At 37.6% G+C, this 21,256-nt stretch overlaps 1 protein-coding gene across 6 annotated transcripts in view; it reads right to left on the reverse strand.

Moving 5' to 3' along the window:
- Positions 1-21,256, reverse strand: part of ATG5 (autophagy related 5) — a 195,388-nt gene that overhangs the window by 152,185 nt on the left and 21,947 nt on the right. For 5 of the 6 annotated variants that reach the window (XM_027775111.1, XM_027775109.1, XM_006156950.3 and 2 more), the window contains one exon: positions 1,184-1,262. The exons of the other annotated variant lie outside the window; for it this stretch is intronic. In XM_027775111.1, the coding sequence (XP_027630912.1) occupies positions 1,184-1,262 (79 nt within the window). The remainder of the gene's footprint in view (positions 1-1,183; positions 1,263-21,256) is intronic. 6 annotated transcript variants of the gene reach the window in all.

The following is a 21,256-nucleotide window of genomic DNA, read 5'->3' on the forward strand; positions in this document are numbered from 1 at the left end:
AGGTAAAGCCTTTGGGTAGTGACTTTAAATGGGTATCCTTATGGGACAGCATATTAGACACCTAAATGACTATCAAACTCTACATGCCTCCCTCCCACTACCCACTAACATTTAAGAATGCTAGACATCAACTAATAGAAATGTTTCCATTTCCTCAACTCACTGGGGGTTGAGGGACACCGCAGAAGCATGCTAGTTGGGGGGAAGAGAGAACAGTACCTTATAAGATACTGAGATAAAACTGGGTCACACTAAATTTAGTCTAGTATTAAAACTACAGGAATGAACATTTCTGAAAACAGCTGTAGATCAAAATCTTTGGATGTCCATCTCCTAACCCTTCTCTTCTTCAATCAAAATAGCCTTAAAATTATTCAACAGTGATTAAGTCAACCCTGTCTTTACTCCTGGTGCTCACATCTATACCCAGAATTTGTATTCTTTCTATTTGACTTTTTTTTTTTTTGGACCAAGAAGAACAGAGCAAGAGAGAGGGAGAGAGAGAGAGCAAGCCACAAGAGAAAGCAAGTCTCAGGTCTGAGACTTTAACCGTGGTTGGCCACATGGGAGTCCAGCACCCTTAACCACCATGCCACTTACCAGCCCCTTTATTTGACTTTTAAAAATTAACATAAAATTGGGCCAGCAGGTGGTGTGGTGGTTAAGGTACTAAATCCCACATGGCTGACTCCAAGGCTCCAGTTCCTTGTCCTGACAACTGGCACGTATACACGCATGCCCAAAATACCAAGATGAAGACGGAAAAGGGATTACGGCATGTCTCTCCCCACTATGGGGTGATTTCTTACTTTCCCCTCTGTTTCTCTCTCTCCCCAGAGAGTACATGGCCCTTAAGGCAAAAAACTAAAAAAAAACTAAAAAAAAAAAATTAAAAAAAAAATCTAAAAGTTAACATAAAATTTCAAAACTATTATAAATTTTAAACACAGTGTATTCCGCTCTAGTAGTAAAAGGCATTTTACATGTTCAGAATTTAAATGGGTCTGCCAAGAGTTAGGAACAAACTGAAAAGTATTGATATTTTATAGACAAACACTAACAGAAGCTTCAAAACTAAAAAAGTGTCCTCGGAAAAGTAACAAATAACTTCATTTAAAAAAAATTCTACTCTACGTATTAAGTACAAAAGTGGGACAAATAGGACATGTTATTTAAACTATACCTTAAAGTGTACTGTGATGTTCCAAGGAAGGCCTGAACTTGATGCAAGAAGATCAAATAACAAACCAATGGGATAATGCCTAAAAAGGAAACAGCATATTTTAAGAGAGAATCAATATATAAAATTACATATGTAACTTCAAAATAAATATCCAACACATGTTTTAACATCAAATGCCAGGGGATGCAATCACAAATCTCAGGAAGGTAACATTTTAAACAGTTATGTGCCTGGGCTGACATAATATAGTGTGCTTTCAGGCATCAAGTAGTTTTCTTCGAACCATTTCATTCCTCACAGAAGCCTCAATATATGCAATAGGACTGTGCCCAAAGCGTTTTTTTATAACTGAAATGATATGTCATGGTACTATGGTGTCTAATTATCATCCTAACAGCTCTAAAGGACAATCTCTATCTTATTGTTTTATTTTGAAGAGGTGTTTGCCTTAGGGCACATGCACTTGCCAGAGAGAGAAAAGAGAGGGAAAGCAAGAAATCACCCCACCCCTACTCCCCAGGAAATGGAAATGCAGCATTCCCTCTCTCTCCATTCTCTTCCCAGGATCTTGGGCACACACACACATACACACACACCCAGCATGAGTTTGAAGCCACGAGGTCCAGGACTCGAACTATGGTTGGCCATGTGGTAATCCAGCAACTTAACCACTACACCATTTGCTGGCCCCAATAATCTCTTTTTTTTTTTTTTTTGGAGAGGTTTTTTCACTATAGGGCGTGTGCACTCACCAGACAGACAGAGACAGAGAGACAGAAAGCAAGAAATCACCCCCCGGGGGGATGGTCATGCCGCAATCCCTTCTCCTCCATTCTCCTCTTGGGATCTTGGGCACGCACGCACACGCGCCCGGCGTGAGTTTTAAGCCACCGGGTCTGGGACGCAAACCACGGTTGACTACGTGGGAGTCCAGCGACATAGCCATTACACTAACTGCTGGTTCCCCCCAATAATCTCTTTTTTAAAGTTTATTTAAATATGTGTTTGATTCTTAAAACAACTTAAAATTTTAGAAAATTGTATGAACCAAGACAAACACCTAAAAAGCACACAAATCATCTATTCTGTGACTATTAACATCATGAGTGCATAAATTTCCAGTCTTGCACTTACGTATTCATATTTAAAAAGAGATTAAGAATATCCTTTACAAACTGTACTATAACATGCTTTTTCACATGATATAATGTCTACATTTTTCCACACAATTGAACAGTCTACTGAAACCAAATTCTGAAGTTTTTTTTTTTTTTTTCAAAATAATATTTGGGGCCATCGGCAGTATAGTGGTGGCTGGGGTGGCTGAAGTCACATGGTCAACCCAGTGTTTTGAGTCCCTGACCCAGTGACTCAGGGAACACAATGAGAGCATATGCGTGTGTGCCCAGAATCCTAAGAGGAGAAATGGAGAAGAAGGCATTCCAGTGTGGCCATCCTTCATGAGTGTGCTTTCTCTCTCTCTCTCTCTCTCTCTCTCTCTCTCTGTCTTTGGCAAGTGTATACACTCTCTAGAATATTAAAAAAAGAAAATTTAATTAAAAAATAAAGAAGGGAACCAGCAGTTAGTGTAATGGCTATGTCGCTGGACTCCCACGTAGTCGACTGCGGTTCGAGTCCCGGACCCGGTGGCTTAAACTCATGCCAGGCGCATGTGCATGCGTGCCCAAGATCCTGAGAGGAGAATGGAGGAGAAGGGACTGCAGCATGGTCAGCCCCCTGGGGGTTGATTTCTTGCTTTCTGTCTCTCTGTCTCTGTCTGTCTGGCGAGCGCACGTGCCCTATTTCAAAAATAAATAAATAATTAATTAATTAAAAAGGAAGTTTTGGACTTCTTAAAAAAAAAAAAACGTTTCCTGATATAACCATCACAAACAGTAAAGCAAATTCCTTAGATATAAACAAATGTGAGTAATACAACCTTTGGATATTTCAACAGACAAATCTTTTTTTTTTTCTTAGGTTATCGTCTTTTAAAAAATTTTGCCAGAGCGGGTACGTGCTTGCCAGAGAGAGAGCAAGAGAAAGTGAGAAAACACTCCCCTTAAGGAACGGTCACACCACAACCCCCATTCCTCTACTTCTCCCTTCTTTGGGGATCTTGAGCATATACATACACATATCTGGCATGATTTTTTCAAGTTGTTGGGTCCAGGACCCAAACCAAGTGTCGGCCATGTGGGATCCAGCAGTCTTAACAACCACAACATGGGCAGGGAGGTGGTTTAATTAGTGAATCGAATTAAATAATACCCCAAGCGCAGACAAAGGAAGACTTATATTTGGCCTTGTTAATCTGTATAATCTATTAGTGAATTACTCTTAGAATTGAGAGCTCCCAAAATTTGAAAGAACATCTAATTTCCTTCCAAATGAGTAACTGACCAAGATTCAATTATTAATATATTTGCCTACTTCTACATAATAAAACTGCATAAAAATTATTAGTTATTACAGATCATGTATTTATCTAGAATGAATTTCCTGATAGTAGTTTTAGTCTTATATGTGATAAATTTCTTTTTATTTTAAGAGAGATTTTTGCTATAGGGCACGTGTGCTTGCCAGAGAGACAGACAGAGACAGAAAGTGAGAAATCACCTCCCAGGGAGGATGGCCACAATCCCTTCTTCTCCATTCTCCTCTTGGGATTTTGGGCATGCATGCATATTTGCCTGGTATAAGTTTTAAGCTGCCAGGTTCGAGACTTGAACCATGGTAGACTACCTGAGAGTCCAGTGGCGTAACCATTACATCATCTCCTGGTCCCAATACATTTCTTGTAACAACCCTTAACTTTCTATTTAAAAGCCAGCATACTAATCTTTCATAACTAGAAAAGAACAATGAAGAAAAAATTCTGGCCTCAGTCTAAAGTATAAATTTAAATTTTAAAAATGTATACACATTGCATAATAGACAAGTTACAGATTCTATCCAATTCTGATTCTTCTCAGAATTGAGAAAACTACTAAATTTATACAGGCTCGTGGCCAGAAGGTGGTGTAGCAGTTAAGGCATCAGACTCCTGTGTGATTGACCATAGTTGGTCCTGGACCCAGCAACTTGAAAACATATGCCAGGCACATGTGCATGTATCCTGAGAGGAGATACCCAAAATCCTGAGAAGAGAATGGAGGAGAAGGGATTGCAGCATGGCCAACCCCTCAGGGGGGTGATTTCTTGCTTTCTGTCTCTCTGTCTCTGTCTTTCCAGCGAGTACACATGCCCTATAGCAAAAATCTCTCAAAAATATAAAATAAAATAAAATAATACAGGTTCTAAATAATGTTTTGCGCTTTATGAAACACCTTTCTTCTTCAGTCTATTTTTAAATATGGGCCCAGCACCATAGCCTAGGGTTAAGGCAACCAAATCCCACATGCCAACTGAAGTTTGAATCTTGGCCCTGGTGGCTTGAAAAACACACCAGACACATGTGTATGGGTCCACTCTCTCTCTCTTTTCTTTCTCTCTGGTAAATAAAAAAAATGCTGCCAAAAACATTTTTTTTTTCTTTTGCTTAAGTATTAGTAGTACCATTAAATGCAAGAAGAGCCCGAAGCAATGGTAGTAAGCAAGAACTTCCCAGAGGTCTACTTGAACGCATGAAAAATGATGAGCAGTCAGTTGCATTCAGGGAATGTTGCCCATTTACCACTACTTACAAAACCAGGAAAACATAGAAAAAAAAATTTGAATTTGCTGTATTTAAACACATTAAAATTTATAATAAAGTTGATTTACTCTTTTTTTAGCTTCTTTATTTATAAAATAATTTTAGAGAATTTTTCTTTTTTAAATTTTACCATAGGGCATGTGCATTTGACAAAGGGGGGAGGGTGGAAGAGAAACAGTGAGAAAACATTCCCATGGGAATGGTCACACTATAACCCCTTCTCCTTATTTTCTTCCTTTAGGGAATGTAGGCATGCACATACACACCCAGCAAATTTCTTAAGCCACCAGGTCTGGAACTTGAACCATGCAGTCAGCTATGTGAGATCTACCTGTTTAACTGCTATACCATGAGCTGGCCCAGTATGTATTTTTAAAGTTTACTGGTCCCACATAGTAAATGATGATGACTCTTTTTCTGGGTATAATAACAACTGGAATAGAAATTTAAATATTATCGCTCCTAAAATTTATATTTAACTTTAAATATAGGTGCTCCTGAATTTATGATAAGGCTCCAACCCAATAAATTCATTAAGCTGAAAATATCACAAGGAGAAAATGAATTTAATATGCCTAACCTACAACCAACATAGCTTAGCCTAGGCTACTTTAAATCTGCTGAGAACACTTACATTAATCTATAGTGTGGCAGCAAAATCTTCTAACACACAGTCTACTTTATAATAGTGTTGCATATCTCATGTACTTTATCGAATACTGAACCAAAAATGAAAAACAAAGTGGTCACATGGGTACTCAGAGTATAGTTTCTAGTGAATATATATCTCCTTCACACCACTGTAAAGTGAAAAAAATCAAGTCAATGTTAGCTGAAGGCTATCTGCACACATAAAGTATAAATATAATAGCTAATAATTATCCTGTAATAATATTTTTTAAAATGAACAAGAAAAACATGGTAATAAAATATCATTTACTTATTTCCACTGTTAAATTCAACAATTCACATACTATGGTTCAATGCAGATGTTTACATTAGAATGATTTTGATGCAAGGATATTAACTCCAAACAAACATATTATGTGAATTAACTGGTTTCCAAACTGCTTATTTCCTTTCTTTTCTTTTTTTAATTGCCAGGGAGCACATGCATTCACCAAAGAAGGGCAGAAAACAGAGACAGAGAGGAAAAAGCACTCCCTGATGGGGCATGGTCATGCTGCAATACCTTCTCTTCCATTTCTCCATCCTGTTCAGATCTTGGACATGTGCACGTACACATGCCTGCCATGTTTTCAAGTGGCATGGGTCAAGACTGAAATCACAGTCAGCAATGTAGGATGCAGCTCCCTTAACCACTAGGCCATGGGCTGGTCCTCCAGATTGCTTATCTCTAATCAATCTATTAATACTCTTAAAAAGCCATAAGAGAAAACAGAACTGGCAAAAAGTAAAGGCACTGAATTTCTCTTACATTATAATCTGATTTCAAAAGTACTAATGTAGGGACCAGCAGTTAGCGTAATGGCTATGTTGTTGGACTCCCAAGTAGTTGGCCGCAGTTCGAGTCCCAGACCTGGTGGCTTAAACTCATGCCAGGAACATGTGCGTGTGTGCCCAAGAGCCCGAGAGGAGAATGGAGGAGAAGGGACTGCGGCATGGCCATCCGCCCCCACCCGGGGCGGGGGGGAGGTGATTTCTCGCTTTCTGTTTCTATGTCTTTCTGGCGAGCACATGCGCCCTATAGCAAAAAGCTCTCAAAAAAAAAGAAAAAAGTACTAATGTATACAATTCCTCTAAACAGATATTCTACACAGTTTTTTGAGGATGTTTCTAATCCACAACATAGAAACCAGATAAACCATAAGTAAATCATAATGTAGCCATTTGGCTGTCATGATGTTAATCCTGCTGTCTATCCTAAATTTAACAGGAAAGAAGTGGTAAAGCTCCAATTCTGGAATACTTCCCAGAGAAGAAACCAACAAGCCAAAGATTTTATATATTGTCCATTAAAAAAAATGCATCACGGGTCAGTCGGTGGTGTGGTGGTTGGAGCAGCTAGATCTCACATGGCTTAGTACACAGTTCAAGTCACAGACCCAGCAGCTTGAAGGACACGCCAGACACGGTATATGCACACACGTGTCCAAGAGCCCAAGAGGAAAATGAAGAAGAGATTCTGGCATGGCCATCCCCATTGGGGGGTATGATTTCTCACTTCCCCCTTCCCCTGCTTTGCCCAATCTGTCTCCAGTGAGCACCCTGTAGCAAAACTTAAAAAAAAAAAAATTAATTAAATTTATTTCCACATTTTATTCTTTTTATTTCTCTTCTGTACATTATTCTAGCCTTTTCCAGGGTCAATTCTCAAAATAAATATATTCTAATATTTACGGGGATTTCTTCTTTTTTTATCTTTTTATCACTGATAATACATAATACATACTGGCAGAAGGTATAGCAACAATGGATAGGCTCAGAATAAAGCTCATTCTAAACATCTGTATTCAGACAGCAAACCAGTTTTCTATGATCAGCATTGAAAAGATCTTCCCCAGGGGCCAGAAGGTGGCATGGAGGTTAAGGCAACTGGATCCCACATGGTCGACTATATGGTTTGAGTCCTGGACCCAGTGGCTTGAAAATCAGACCAGGTGCAATCTGCATGTGTGCCCAAAACCCTGGAAGAAGGCATAGTGACAATGGCAATCCTGTATGGGAGAAGAGTGATTTCTCACTTTCCCTCTGTCTCTATCTGGCAAACGAATATATCCTATAACAAAAAGCAAAAACCAGAAAAGATCTTCCCCATAATAGAGTACTGTTGTCCCAGTTTACTTAATTGAAACGAATGCACCCTATTCAAAAAATGTGCTATGTTATTGATTCACTGGATACAAGATTATATCTCACTGAATAAAAAAGATATAATCATATGGCCAGCAGATGGTGTAGTGGTTATGTCACTGGATTTCCACATGGCCAATCACAGTTCAAGTCCCAGATTCAGTGGCTGGAAATTCATGCCAGGTGCATGTCCGTGCATGTCCGTGAGTACCCAAAGAGGAGAACAGAAGAGAAAGGACTGCAGCATGGCCATACACCCTGTGGGATGATTTCTCACTTTCCCTCTCACTGTCTCCATCCCTCTCTCTCTCTCCTGGGCAAGTTTACACAGCCTATGGCAAAAACCTCTTTAAAAAAAAAAAAAAAAAAGGTATATATGAGCATAAACCAAGTAATTTAATGATTATAATCAATTCTGCCCTACTCTACAAGTGATACAAATACAAACACAAACTGTGGAGTAACAATTCGTTCACAGCTTTAAGCCTATTCTTATGTATGCAGAAGTACAGAAAAAATAGAGATAACATGTTTATGAAACACTATACAAACCACATTTCAAAGATCTAATTTACAGAATAGTTTATAAAATTCCAAAAATTCACAACCTTAAAAAAATATGACTGAAACTGAAGACTTTCTGCTCTAACTCTACCAGACCCCAAGCAGGGAGAAGGATAGAGCTGCAGAGAGAGTGCGAATCATTCCTCCTGCACGACTCTGAACTCTTGGTTGAAACCTCACAGCTCAGCCCAAGTGCACCTGTTGTCTAGAAACCAGGGAGCCCCTATAATATCCAGTTCCAATGACATAAGCACAGGCTGTTTGGTGAGCTTCAGGGAAATAGAACTACAGAAAGACTGCAGATCACCTCCTCCTGCTTGTCTTCTGAACACTGAGATTTAACTCCAAGAAATCAGGAAGAAACATATAATCCATCAGATGACCAGAAACCACTGAGAAGGCACAAAAAATATGAGAAACCAAAAAAATGTTTTCCTCAAGGAAAAAGAACAACTCATCATCCACAGATAGTAAAACGAAAGTCGAAAGTCATGGAAATGTCAGATAATGAATTCAGAATATTCAGTGACAAAACTAAACAAGATACAAGAGATGAGAAACAATGAACTCCAGAAGATGCAAGAGAAAAGAGACAATAAGTTCCAGGAGGTGAGAAAGGTTTTGCATGATTTGATAGAGGAAATGCATACCATAAAAAAGAATCAAACAGAACTGTCAGAGATGAAGGCTGAAATACCAAATCAAAACCTCCCTTGAAATTATTAAGAAATCAGATCATGCAGAAGATCAAATCTCAGATGTAGAAAACAAAATCTTTGGCCTAGAAAATTTTACCAATAAGACTGAGAAAATAATCTCCCCAAATGAGAATAATAAACAAGAAATACTAGATATCGTTAAATGCCCAAACATCCAGATAATCAGTATCCCAGAAGGTGAAGAAACTAATAAGGGCACTAATAATCTATTCCATTAAATCCTAAGAGAAAACTTTCCAAATCTAGAGAGGTATTCAAATATCCAGACCCAAGAAATACAAAGGATCCCAAACAGAATCAACCCAAGGAGTTCTTCTCTGAAGCACATCATAGCTAGACTGACCAAAATCTCAGATAAAGATAAGATGTTAAAATTGGCAAAAGAGAATGTCAAGTTACAAAGAATATCCCATCGGGCTAAACTCGGACCTCTAATCGGAAACAATGCAAGCAAGGAAAGAATGGAAAAATATATTAAAAGTATTAAGTGAAAAACAATTTCAACCAAGAAAATTATACTCGGCAAGATTATCCTTCATATGGGAAGAAAAGACAAAAACATTCTCAGATCAACAAAACCTGAAAGAATTAACCAATACCAGACCAACTCTCCAAGAAGTTCTGGAGGGAGTGCTATATCAGAAAAACTAAAGTCAGGCACAAAGAAATAAGAGTACAAAAAGTAACCAAGAAAATGGCCAACTTAATGGTAGGGACAAGTCCAAAAACATCAATAATAACGTTGAATGTTAACTTCTAGAATTTAAACAGAAAGATCGGACCATAATACTGCAAATTCAACAGAAAAGAGATTAATTACATGAGACTGAACAGGTGAAATAGAATTTTATGACTTCTGACTAAAACATTATTGATTTTCTTTATGCTTTGTTTTCCAGATTTAAGGGTTTTTGTCTTCTTTTGAATTGTTGATAGGTTCATCAATTAGTCTTTTTTTTTTTTTTTTGAAATTGAAACATACATTTTCTCCCTTCCTGACCCCTCTGAATTGGAAAATATTTGGGAGTATTCTTATTTTGTGGCATAATGATTATTTTCATAAGTTCAGTAATATCTGTGGCCTTGCATCAAAAATTGGAAATACTGGTTATTGCCAGGGCTTTGACTGGAATGACATTTCTGAAGATATGATCAGAAATCTAGGAAACTAAGGTAGATATTAAGAAAGCCAACCGAAGTTCTTGGAAAGATTGCCTAGAACCATAAACACAGTTCTGCCTGGCAGGTTAGTAAAGAATGTCGCTTCCTCACAGGATCCCCCAAAGAACTTTCAAGTACAGGTACTAAAAGGCACAGTCAGATGGTGAGTTCCTGACCTGGCTGAATAGTCTTGGAAGGTTTTCTATAGAGTTTAATCTGAAGTTCCTTATAAAAGGTTCAAAGGATCCCAAACAGAATCAACCCAAGGAGTTCTTCTCTGAAGCACATCATAGCTAGACTGACCAAAATCTCAGATAAAGATAAGATGTTAAAATTGGCAAAAGAGAATGTCAAGTTACAAAGAATATCCCATCGGGCTAAACTCGGACCTCTAATCGGAAACAATGCAAGCAAGGAAAGAATGGAAAAATATATTAAAAGTATTAAGTGAAAAACAATTTCAACCAAGAAAATTATACTCGGCAAGATTATCCTTCATATGGGAAGAAAAGACAAAAACATTCTCAGATCAACAAAACCTGAAAGAATTAACCAATACCAGACCAACTCTCCAAGAAGTTCTGGAGGGAGTGCTATATCAGAAAAACTAAAGTCAGGCACAAAGAAATAAGAGTACAAAAAGTAACCAAGAAAATGGCCAACTTAATGGTAGGGACAAGTCCAAAAACATCAATAATAACGTTGAATGTTAACTTCTAGAATTTAAACAGAAAGATCGGACCATAATACTGCAAATTCAACAGAAAAGAGATTAATTACATGAGACTGAACAGGTGAAATAGAATTTTATGACTTCTGACTAAAACATTATTGATTTTCTTTATGCTTTGTTTTCCAGATTTAAGGGTTTTTGTCTTCTTTTGAATTGTTGATAGGTTCATCAATTAGTCTTTTTTTTTTTTTTTTTGAAATTGAAACATACATTTTCTCCCTTCCTGACCCCTCTGAATTGGAAAATATTTGGGAGTATTCTTATTTTGTGGCATAATGATTATTTTCATAAGTTCAGTAATATCTGTGGCCTTGCATCAAAAATTGGAAATACTGGTTATTGCCAGGGCTTTGACTGGAATGCCATTTCTGAAGATATGATCAGAAATCTAGGAAACTAAGGTAGATATTAAGAAAGCCAACCGAAGTTCTTGGAAAGATTGCCTAGAACCATAAACACAGTTCTGCCTGGCAGGTTAGTAAAGAATGTCGCTTCCTCACAGGATCCCCCAAAGAACTTTCAAGTACAGGTACTAAAAGGCACAGTCAGATGGTGAGTTCCTGACCTGGCTGAATAGTCTTGGAAGGTTTTCTATAGAGTTTAATCTGAAGTTCCTTATAAAAGGTTCCAGCAAAGCCAACTAAATCGATTAGTATTCATATGGGGCTTTGTGCAAAAAAACAGACTAACTTGAGAATAAATATATTTCTTAAGCAAATTTTTCTTAACATTTGTTTATTTTGATTTATTAAAGCTAAAACTGCTTTTCTTGAAATTAAAAAATACATTAAAAATAAAATACCTATTTAATGACTGCAGTAAGATATATAGCCTCAGCTATGTACTACTTTATAGTATGTTCATTCTACTCACTGAGCTTTATGCCTCAAGTCAGACATGAATTCACAGATATGTATATATCTGCTGCATTTGCTATTGAAAGTATTCAGATTAATTAAGATTTTTTTGTGAATCAATGAAATGTGAAGAAAAAGGACTGGAAATACAGAAAAAAAATCAACGTAATATTTATGATTAAAATGGTTACTACATTTTTTAAAGAAAAATTATAACCTCTTTAAAGCATTTTGCTGAAGTTTACTTTAAAATAACATTTATAATATTAAATTCTGAGTCATTCTATTATGTGTATGTTTAAGGTCAACATCAACATTTGCTTTTTATTTTTAACTCAAAGGTAGTTTCAATTTATTTCACTATCTGTTCTGAAAATAAGTCAATTTACACAAAATATAGCTTCCCATTATGCTAAGAAACATTCAAAAACTCTGGAAAAATAAATTGAAGCACAAATTAATTTTGGTGTAAAAAAAGAATTCTGAGACCCGTGCATAGTTCCTTAATAATGTACATTCTCCATATGCTTTTTGAAGACCCCCTCCATATACTTATTTCAGTTGACAAAAATAAAGCTTTTCCTAAAATTTAAACCTGAAGGTATAAGATCTAAGCCAACATTAGGGTTTACTAACAAAGCATTCTTCACAAAAACTAAGAACCGCTTCTCTTAAAATAATTCCAACATAAAATGTGAACACAGCTGTGGTGACAAAAAAATTCACCCTTTAAAATGCAATGTTAGAGCACCCTCTGCTGACTAATCAAATCAATCAGCACTTTCCATTTCCTATGTAATTTTTCAGAGTTAAAGATACAGGCCCAACCACAAGCCAACTATGCCCAATCAGCCTGAAACACAAGCCACATAAGTGCATGAGCAGGATCCCGGCAGGCTTGAGGCCTAGAGGATGGGGAGAGGCTTGATGGAGTCCTGTATGGGGTGCTTCTCTCTTCCCTGTACCCCTTCCTCTTCTGCTCACATATGCTCTATCATGAATTTCTGAAAAAAAAACTTTGTTAAGATACAAAGAACTACAGAGCATAAAACTCTACCATAAAATACCTCTTTATAGTCTTCTCCACAAATATTAACAATATATTTATTGAGTTTATTTACTTATCTCTCAGGAAAAAAGGGACAAAGGGAGGGAGAAACACCCTCAATAGTTTCTTAAACTGGGATAAGCTTTATCCAACCAGCCATGATCATAAGCTCCCAGCATCTGTAGGTGGACCTGGAAACCAAACCTTGACCTTCCTATGGCCTCCAGCATTGCAAAGCATCATGCCTCCACGGTGCCACGGAAGGTGTGCCTATTTATTAAGTATTCACTACGTGGACTGGACTAGTCTTAAATATTTCTGTCTTTTCAAATTTGGACAAACATAAGCGATTAGAGACCAGAATGAATTTGGGCAGAGGCTGGGGAAGAGAAGAATAGACTGAGAAATAGAATTTCAGCAGGTGTGATAAAAAGAGCCCTGAACTTCGGGACCAGCAGGCGGCATGGTGGTTAACGCGCTGGACACTCCCACGTGGCTGACCATGGTTCGAGTCTCGTCCCTGGTGCCTTGCTTTCTAACTTTCCCTGTCTCTCCCCCTCTTTCAGTGTCTCTCTCTCTCGCTGGTCAAATTAAGACAAATAAAGAAAGAAAATTAATAATTCTCTAAAAACAAACAAAAAAAAAAAGGAGCCCTGAATATAAAACTCAAAACCTGGGTCCTGTCTAGGTCAGGTCTCCGGGTTCAGCTTCAGGGCTGCAAAGTACTCTCCTAGCCAGGGCTCCCCTGCAGACCCTAGTGCCAGGCTAGAAAGCCTCAGGGTCCTCCACCTCTGTCTAGGTCGGGTCTCTGGGTTCGGCTTCAGGGCTGCGAAATACTCCCCCAGCCAGGGCTCCCCCGCAGTCCCCAGTGCCAGTCAGTGGTTTCTCCAGAGTCTACAATATGTATCTTTAATTTGTCATTATCTTCAACAAATTTTACACGGCTTACCACATAATATAAAAACCTGAAAATAAAATAACTTTTATTTCTCAAAAAAAAGCACCTGGGTCCTACTTGTTCGAGCCATTATTTTACTTACTTGAGCTTCAGTTTTCTAAATAAAAGCAAGGGGTTAATTTAGGTTAATTCATTCATCATACATTTACCTAGAACCTTTTGTATGCTGTTGCTTAAATTACAAAAAGCCCTACTCAAGTATCCCACATAAATGTTGAACAGCTGTAGTAACAATGAATGTGGACAAGGAGAACTATGACAATGTCTATGAGTACTAGGGACCACACTGAGAGCTTACTCTGTGCCAGGCACTAGTCCAAGGATTTTACATGCATTAACTCAATCCTTGAAAGAAACTGACGAAAGTACAAGGTACTACTTATTATTCACATATTGTAGATTAGAAAACTAAGTACAAGAAAAGTCAAATGGGGCAGCCGTAGTTCAGAGGTTAACCACTGGGCACAGAAAACCGTATCTGGAGCCAGTCCATGGCCTGGAGACTAACACAGCAAGATCCCACACGGCCGACCACACTATTTGAGTCCTGGACGCAGTGGGCAGGTGTGCATGTATGCCCAAGGTCCTGAGAGGAAGGAAAAATGGTGAAAACTGCAGGTGACCATGTACCATGAACGGGGTGCGATCTCACGTTCTCTCTCTTTCTCTCTCTTTCAAAGAGTGTACATGCTCTCTAGCAAATTAAAATAGTAGTAATAATGTCTTGCCCAAGGTTAAATACACTGGGCGTGTGTGTATGCACCCAAAATACTGAAAGGAAGGATAAATGGAGACAGGATTACAGCATGACTATGCCTCGTGGGAAGTGCTTTCTCATTTTCCCTTGCTTTCTCTGGTAAGCACATGTGCCCATTCTGGAAAATGTACTCAAAAAAAAAAAAAAAAAAAGAATTGAAATTATTTTTTAAATTATTTAATTTTATGTATTATTATTTAATTTGACCAGAGAGAGAGAAAGAGAAAGGGAAAGTGAGAAAGTAAACCACCAGGTCCAGGACTCGAACCAGTCAGCCACATGGGAGTCTAGCACCTTAACCATCACGCCACCTGCTGGCCTGAAACTGAAATAATTTTACACAAGAGGAGTGAACATTTCTAAAATTCTTTTATTTTTAGATCGCCAGAGGGTATGTACAATCACCAAAGAGACAGACCCAGAGAGAGACAGAGAGAGAGAGAAGGCACCCCCTTTTGGGAAGATGATCATACCACCATCTCTTTCCTCTATTTATCCACCTAGTTGGGATTTTAGACATACACACATATGTGCTGGGCATGTTTTCAGGCCATGGGACTGGGATTCAAACTGTGGTCAGCCATGTGGGATCCAGCTTGCTTCATACAGGACTTAACAGCTGTGCTATGGGGCCAGCCACTAAATCATTCCATAAAGCTAGTACTACTCTAATCCTAAATCAAAGACAGTACAAAATGGAAAAGTACAATCTCTCTCATCAACTTACAACACAAGAAATTAGCAAGACAAATACACTTCCCCTAAAATTGAAAATGCAGGATGTCCGCCCTACTCAACATAGTACTAGAAGTTCTAGTCACTCTAGTAAAACAAGAAAAAGAAATACACATTCTAAAAGAAAAACACAAATTTTTCTATTTAGAGATGACATGATTGGCTACATAGAAAGTTCCAAGAGATAGACAAAATAGTTTCAAGGATTAGTAAGTAAATTAATCAAGATTGCAAAACACAAAAATAATCACCTTTCTACATTCTAACAATGAGAGTACAAGGATCAACATTGATTTTTTTCTCTTTTAAAGTACATGTGTTCTGACACAGATAGCCACACAAAGACCAGGACATGAATGTTTGCAGCAGCTTTTTTCATAACAGACCCAAAATGAAAATGATTTAATGTTCATCAACTGACAAACAGTTAAACAATTTGTGGTACAACCACACAATGAAATACTATTCAGCAATAAAAAAGAAGAAAACTTGGGACCAGCAGATGGTGTAATGGTTATGTCACTGGACTCCCACAAAGCCAACAGCAGTTCTGAGTCCCAGACCTGGCAGCTTAAAACTCATGACAGGCATGTGGGCATGCCTTCCCAAGATCCTGAGAGGACACTGGAAGAGAAGGGATTACAGTGTGGCCATCCCCTCCCGGGAAGTGACCTCTCGCTTTCTGTCTCTCCGGCAAGTGTGCACACCCTGTAACAAAAAACCTCTCTTAAAAACAAAAAGAAGAAAACCATTTACATATGTAACAATAAGGAATCTCAAAAGCATTACTCAAGGTAAAAGAAGCCAGACAAAACATTATATATTACATGATTCTATTCAAATTGCATTCTAGAAAAGGTAAGACTACTGAGAGATGAATAAAATCAATAAATGTCAAGAGCTGGGGGAAGGTTGAGGGGACTGACTATAAAGGGGCACAAGAGAATTTTGACAAAAAGAAATAGATTGGCTAAAGGATATAGAAACACAGAAAATGGATGTGAATACCAGATACAGTGTGTGTGAAAGAGTAGAGTCTGAGGAAGGATATTTAGAAGAAAAATAGAGAGGCAAAGCATTAATGGGACAAAGAAATGTGGTATTATCTGTTGAAGATAATTTTATAGTTTTATAAACTGGACTAGGGAGAAATGTTCACATGTTCAAATATTCACTTTGTAAACTAAATAATGTGATTGAATGTATAAAAGAAATATAATAAAAAATTTTAAAAAAAAGAAAGAAATAGCTTACAGGGGCCAAGAGGTGGTTACAGCACTGAATACCAACATGGCTGGCAGTCTCAGACCTGGCAGCTTGAAAATCATGCCAGGTGTATGTGTGTGAGTGCCCAAAATCCCAGGAGGAGAATGAAGGAGCAGGGATTGCGGTGTGACCATCCCCCCTGGGCAGTGATTTCTCACTTTCCCTCTCATTGTCTATCTCTGTCTCTCTCCTCTCCTGTCTTCCTCCTCTCCAACAAGCACACATACCCTATGGCAAAAACCTTTAAAATAAATAAATAAATAGCCTATAGTTTTAACTATGCAACTGCTAAAAAAACTCACCAAACTATGGGCCAGCAGGTGATGTGGTGGTTAAGGCGGTGGATTCCCACAGAGCTGACTGCAACAGCTTGAAAATCATGCCAGGGGTGTGTACATGCATGCCCCAAATCCCAAGAGAATAGAATAAAAGGGACTGCAACATGGCCATCACCCCAGACATCTCACTTTCCCTCACTGTCTCTGTCTCTCTCTGGGAATAACACACACTCTATGGCAAAAACAAACAAACAAAAATACCTCATCAAACTATACTGCAAAAAACTAAATAAATAAAAAAATTAGTTTTTTTCCACATAAATTAAATCTTGGGTCATTTTTCCCTTCTCACATAGATGCTGTTAGACAAGGAAAGAACAAAGCATAGTAAGGAAGAATTAGCAGGAAATGAAAACCACCACCTGCCTTAAGGATACTCCTTTCAGCTATTGTCTATTACTGCTAAATTGGCTTTATATACTATTTTCAAAACATCTTTAAGCCAAGCATTTATTTAAACACAGCCCGAATAATCTTAATCTATATCCTCCCTAGAGGAAGGCAAAATTGCATTTTACCACATGAGTAGGATAAAAGTTATGATTTGTCTAAGACTTCAGTTTTTCCCTTAAAATGATATATAGTGATTGAATGTTTAAAAAAATAATGAGAATAAATAATAATAATCTGAAAAAAATGAAAAGTTATTTGATGGTGATGATGTGGATAGTAATGTTTTTGTCTTGACTGATATGCATGGTAATCATGCTGGAAAAAGAAACATAATATACTGTAAAGACATATGTAATTCAATGTAATATAAAAAAGATTATGGTAATAATAAATAAAATAAAATTTAAATAAATAAATGAGAAGTCACAGGGGACCAGCAGATGGTGTAATGGTTATGTCACTGGACTGCCACATAACTGACCATGGTTCAAGTCCTGGACCTGGCAATTTAAAACTCACGCACGCTGTGTGAGCATGCATGCCAAAGATCCCAAGAGAGGAATGGAGGAAAGGAATGCAGCATGGCCACCCCCCCCCCAGGGGTGATTTCTCGCTTTCTGTTTATCTTTCTTTGTCTCTCCAGCAAGCACATGTGACCTACAGCAAAAAATCTCTTTAAAAAAAAAAATAATAATGGAGAAGTCACTTTAGGAGGGGATCTTCATAAAGTTCATGGAAAATTAGTATTATGGAAAAAATATGCACAGATTTCAAATTTTTTCTTGCACCAAAGTAAATTAAAACTTTAAATTTACTTTTCCATGAATTTCTTGAAGTCCCCTTGTATGAAAAGACAAGCTTAAGTTATCAAATTAGGGACATAAACAAGGACAAGGGATTATTAATTTATGCTCTTTCTTCATTCTTTTATAAATTATCAAAACTGGTATTTAATTTCCTATCCTGCTTGAATTTATTTAAAATTCCAAAGAATCGAGCATAAGAAAGATGCTATCATCATACTCAATAATGGTTGTCTACTCTTAAGGACACTGATATAATCTAAAAATCCAAGTCCTACAAAGCTTCCACGGTGACTAGTCCCCTCACTGAACACTGAAGGAAATTAATAGAATTATTTTATACAATGAAGTCCACTGCTTATATTCCAAGTAGCTTATTATATTGATAGTCTACTTCCAAGAAGATAATTTTTTTTTTTGGAGAGGTTTTTGCTATAAGGCGCTCGCCCGAAAGAGAGAGTCAGAGACAGAAAGCAAGAAATCACCCCCCGAGGGGATGATCACACCACAATCCCTTCTCCTCCATTCTTCTCTTGGGATCTTGAGCACACACACACATGTGCCCGGCGTGAGCTTAAGCCACCAGGTCCACGACTTGAACCAGGGTTGACTACGTGGGAGTCCAGCCACATAGCCATTATGCCAACTGCTGGTCCCAATAATATTTTTTTTTTAATAGGAGAAATTTGTTACTGTTATAAGCAAAGAGAGAAAGATCAAGACTTAGCTCAGGACCAACCATCGAAAATCCTGATAGGGGAAAGAAGTGAAGAAAAAGAATTGCAGTATAGTCACACTCCACTGGAGGGTGATATGTTTCTTTCTCTAGCTTCCTCTTTCTCTGACAAACATAGGCACCCTCTGGGAACTTAAAACAAAAACAAAATGTAGAGCAGAGGCCCTGGATTACATTTATGCCTCCAGAAGTAACATTATTTATTTACTTATAAATAAATAAATATATATTTTATATATAAATAGGACAGAAAGATACAAAAGGAAAAAATGTGTTGAAAGTCATTACATAAGGAACTTGCAGCATGAAGTAACTATGAAAGTTCTATTGCACATTAAAAAGTTAACACCCCCAAAACTAATGAAGATACTTAAATACAATTGCTTTCACATAAGTTCTAAAAGGGAAAAGAATTTTGTTAATAAAAATTTTCAGAAAAGATGAATACTGAAAAAGTAGCAACATGGCATACAGCCATGCATTGCTAACAACAGGAGGAACACGTTCTAAGAAATGAGTCGCTAGGTGAGTTCATTATTGTGCACACATCACACAGTGCACTTACACAAACCTAGATCCCTACAGTGTACTACACACCTAAGCTATGTGGTCTATAATGAGTTGGGACCACTGCTACACATGCAGTCTATCATTGACCGAAACATCGCTGCGTGCCACTTAACTCTATCACTGTTCTGTGGGAACCGGGAGAAAGGGTTCTAAACATTATTCACTGATATCAAATCTAGAATATAAATAAAAACCATGTCAAATTAAAAAATAACCACAACACAAAACAGAATAAAATAGTAACTGAAAGATGAAGATTAAGCAATCATAAACTTTACAAGCTAAATCGAGGTTTCCTAAATTTCCCATAGTTTCTCAACTGGAGGCAGTTTTAGCCCAAGGAAGGGTATTTGGTAACATTTTTGATCATCACAACTGGAGGGAGTGCTACTATCACTTGTGGGTAGAGGCCAGGGCTGCAGGTAAATATTCTACAATGTGCACTCACGTGTGTACACACACATTCTACCACAAATAAAAGGGAGAATACGCCAGAGCAAGTGAACCTTGATATCCCTTCCCAGAACCACTTGGAAAGATTATAGACTGGATCTACACAACATCACTTTCTGTATTTCTAAAATATTATAAAAATCTATTCACTCTTGGGATTTTAACAATGCATTTTGAGTTCCAAAAGTCCACTCCTTGCTAACAAGTAGTCATTGGATTAACATCAGCAGCACGTATTAAACACCAAACTAGCCTCCTTTATGAATCCTTGGTCTCTAGAAAAATCTTGCTTTTGGAACCAGCAGATGGCATAATGGTTACATCATACATCATTTCTCGTTTTCTGTATCTCTGGCAAGTGCACTTGCCCTATAGCAAAAATACCTCTTAAAAAAAAAAAAAGAAAGAAAGAAAAGAAAAGAAAAGAAAACTCTTGCTCTAATAATCCAAGATTCAGAGAGCAAGTCCATTTTAATTTAGCTAAATTTTTATTATTTTATTTAAATCTTGTCTTGGTCTATACCTTTTTCATTTAGTTATATCCAAAAGGTAGCATTTCAACACCTACCTCCCAGTATACCTTGAAATATTTTTTTATACTCTCCTCTGTAATTTCTCCAATTTCACTAAATATTTTTTGAAGTACAATGAACAAAACTTCTGAAAACAGGACATACACACACAAATATATAATCAGTACATGGATGAAACCAGATTTTGGATTTGTATTTGATACCCTTAATTGCCACAGAGGATGTGCACTCATCAGAGAAAGAGAGGCAGCATACTCCACAACGGGGTGTAGTCATACACAATCCTTCTTCCTCCATTTTTCCACTCTATCAGGATTTGGGGCTTGCATGCACATATACCCAGTGTGTTTTCCAAGTAGCCAAGGCCAGGAATCTAACTCCAGTCAATCACATGGGATCCAACTTCCTATGTAGAGGACTTAACCACTGCACTCTGGGGCTAGTCCTTCAATACTCTTACTCAAAATGACATATCAGGGGACCAGCAGTTAGCGTATTGGCTATGTCGCTGAACTCCCATGTAGTCAATGGCGGTTCGAGTCCCGGACCCAGTGGCTTAAAACTCATGCCAGGCGCGTGTACATGCGTGCCCAAGATCCCAAGAGGAGAATGGAGAAGGGACTGCAGCATGGCCACCTCCCCTGGGGGACTGATTTCTCACTTTCTGTATCTCTGTCTGTCTGGTGAGCACACACACTCTATAGCAAAACCTCTCAAAAAAAAAAAAAAAAGACATATCAGAATCATTTTTCATATAAAAAAGAAAATCAATACACTTCAAGCTTAGACAAGATGAGCTTATAGCACAGTGTTCAACTAAATGCAATTGATTTGAAAAATGTTACTATAGGTAATTATGGGTATATTAAAGTGTTTTATATATATCTTTATGTACCTATGTATCTATATATACATATGTATGTATATACATATGTGCA

Source organism: Tupaia chinensis, unplaced genomic scaffold, assembly GCF_000334495.1.
Source record: "Tupaia chinensis unplaced genomic scaffold, TupChi_1.0 Scaffold000527_1, whole genome shotgun sequence".
Taxonomy (NCBI): domain Eukaryota; kingdom Metazoa; phylum Chordata; class Mammalia; order Scandentia; family Tupaiidae; genus Tupaia; species Tupaia belangeri.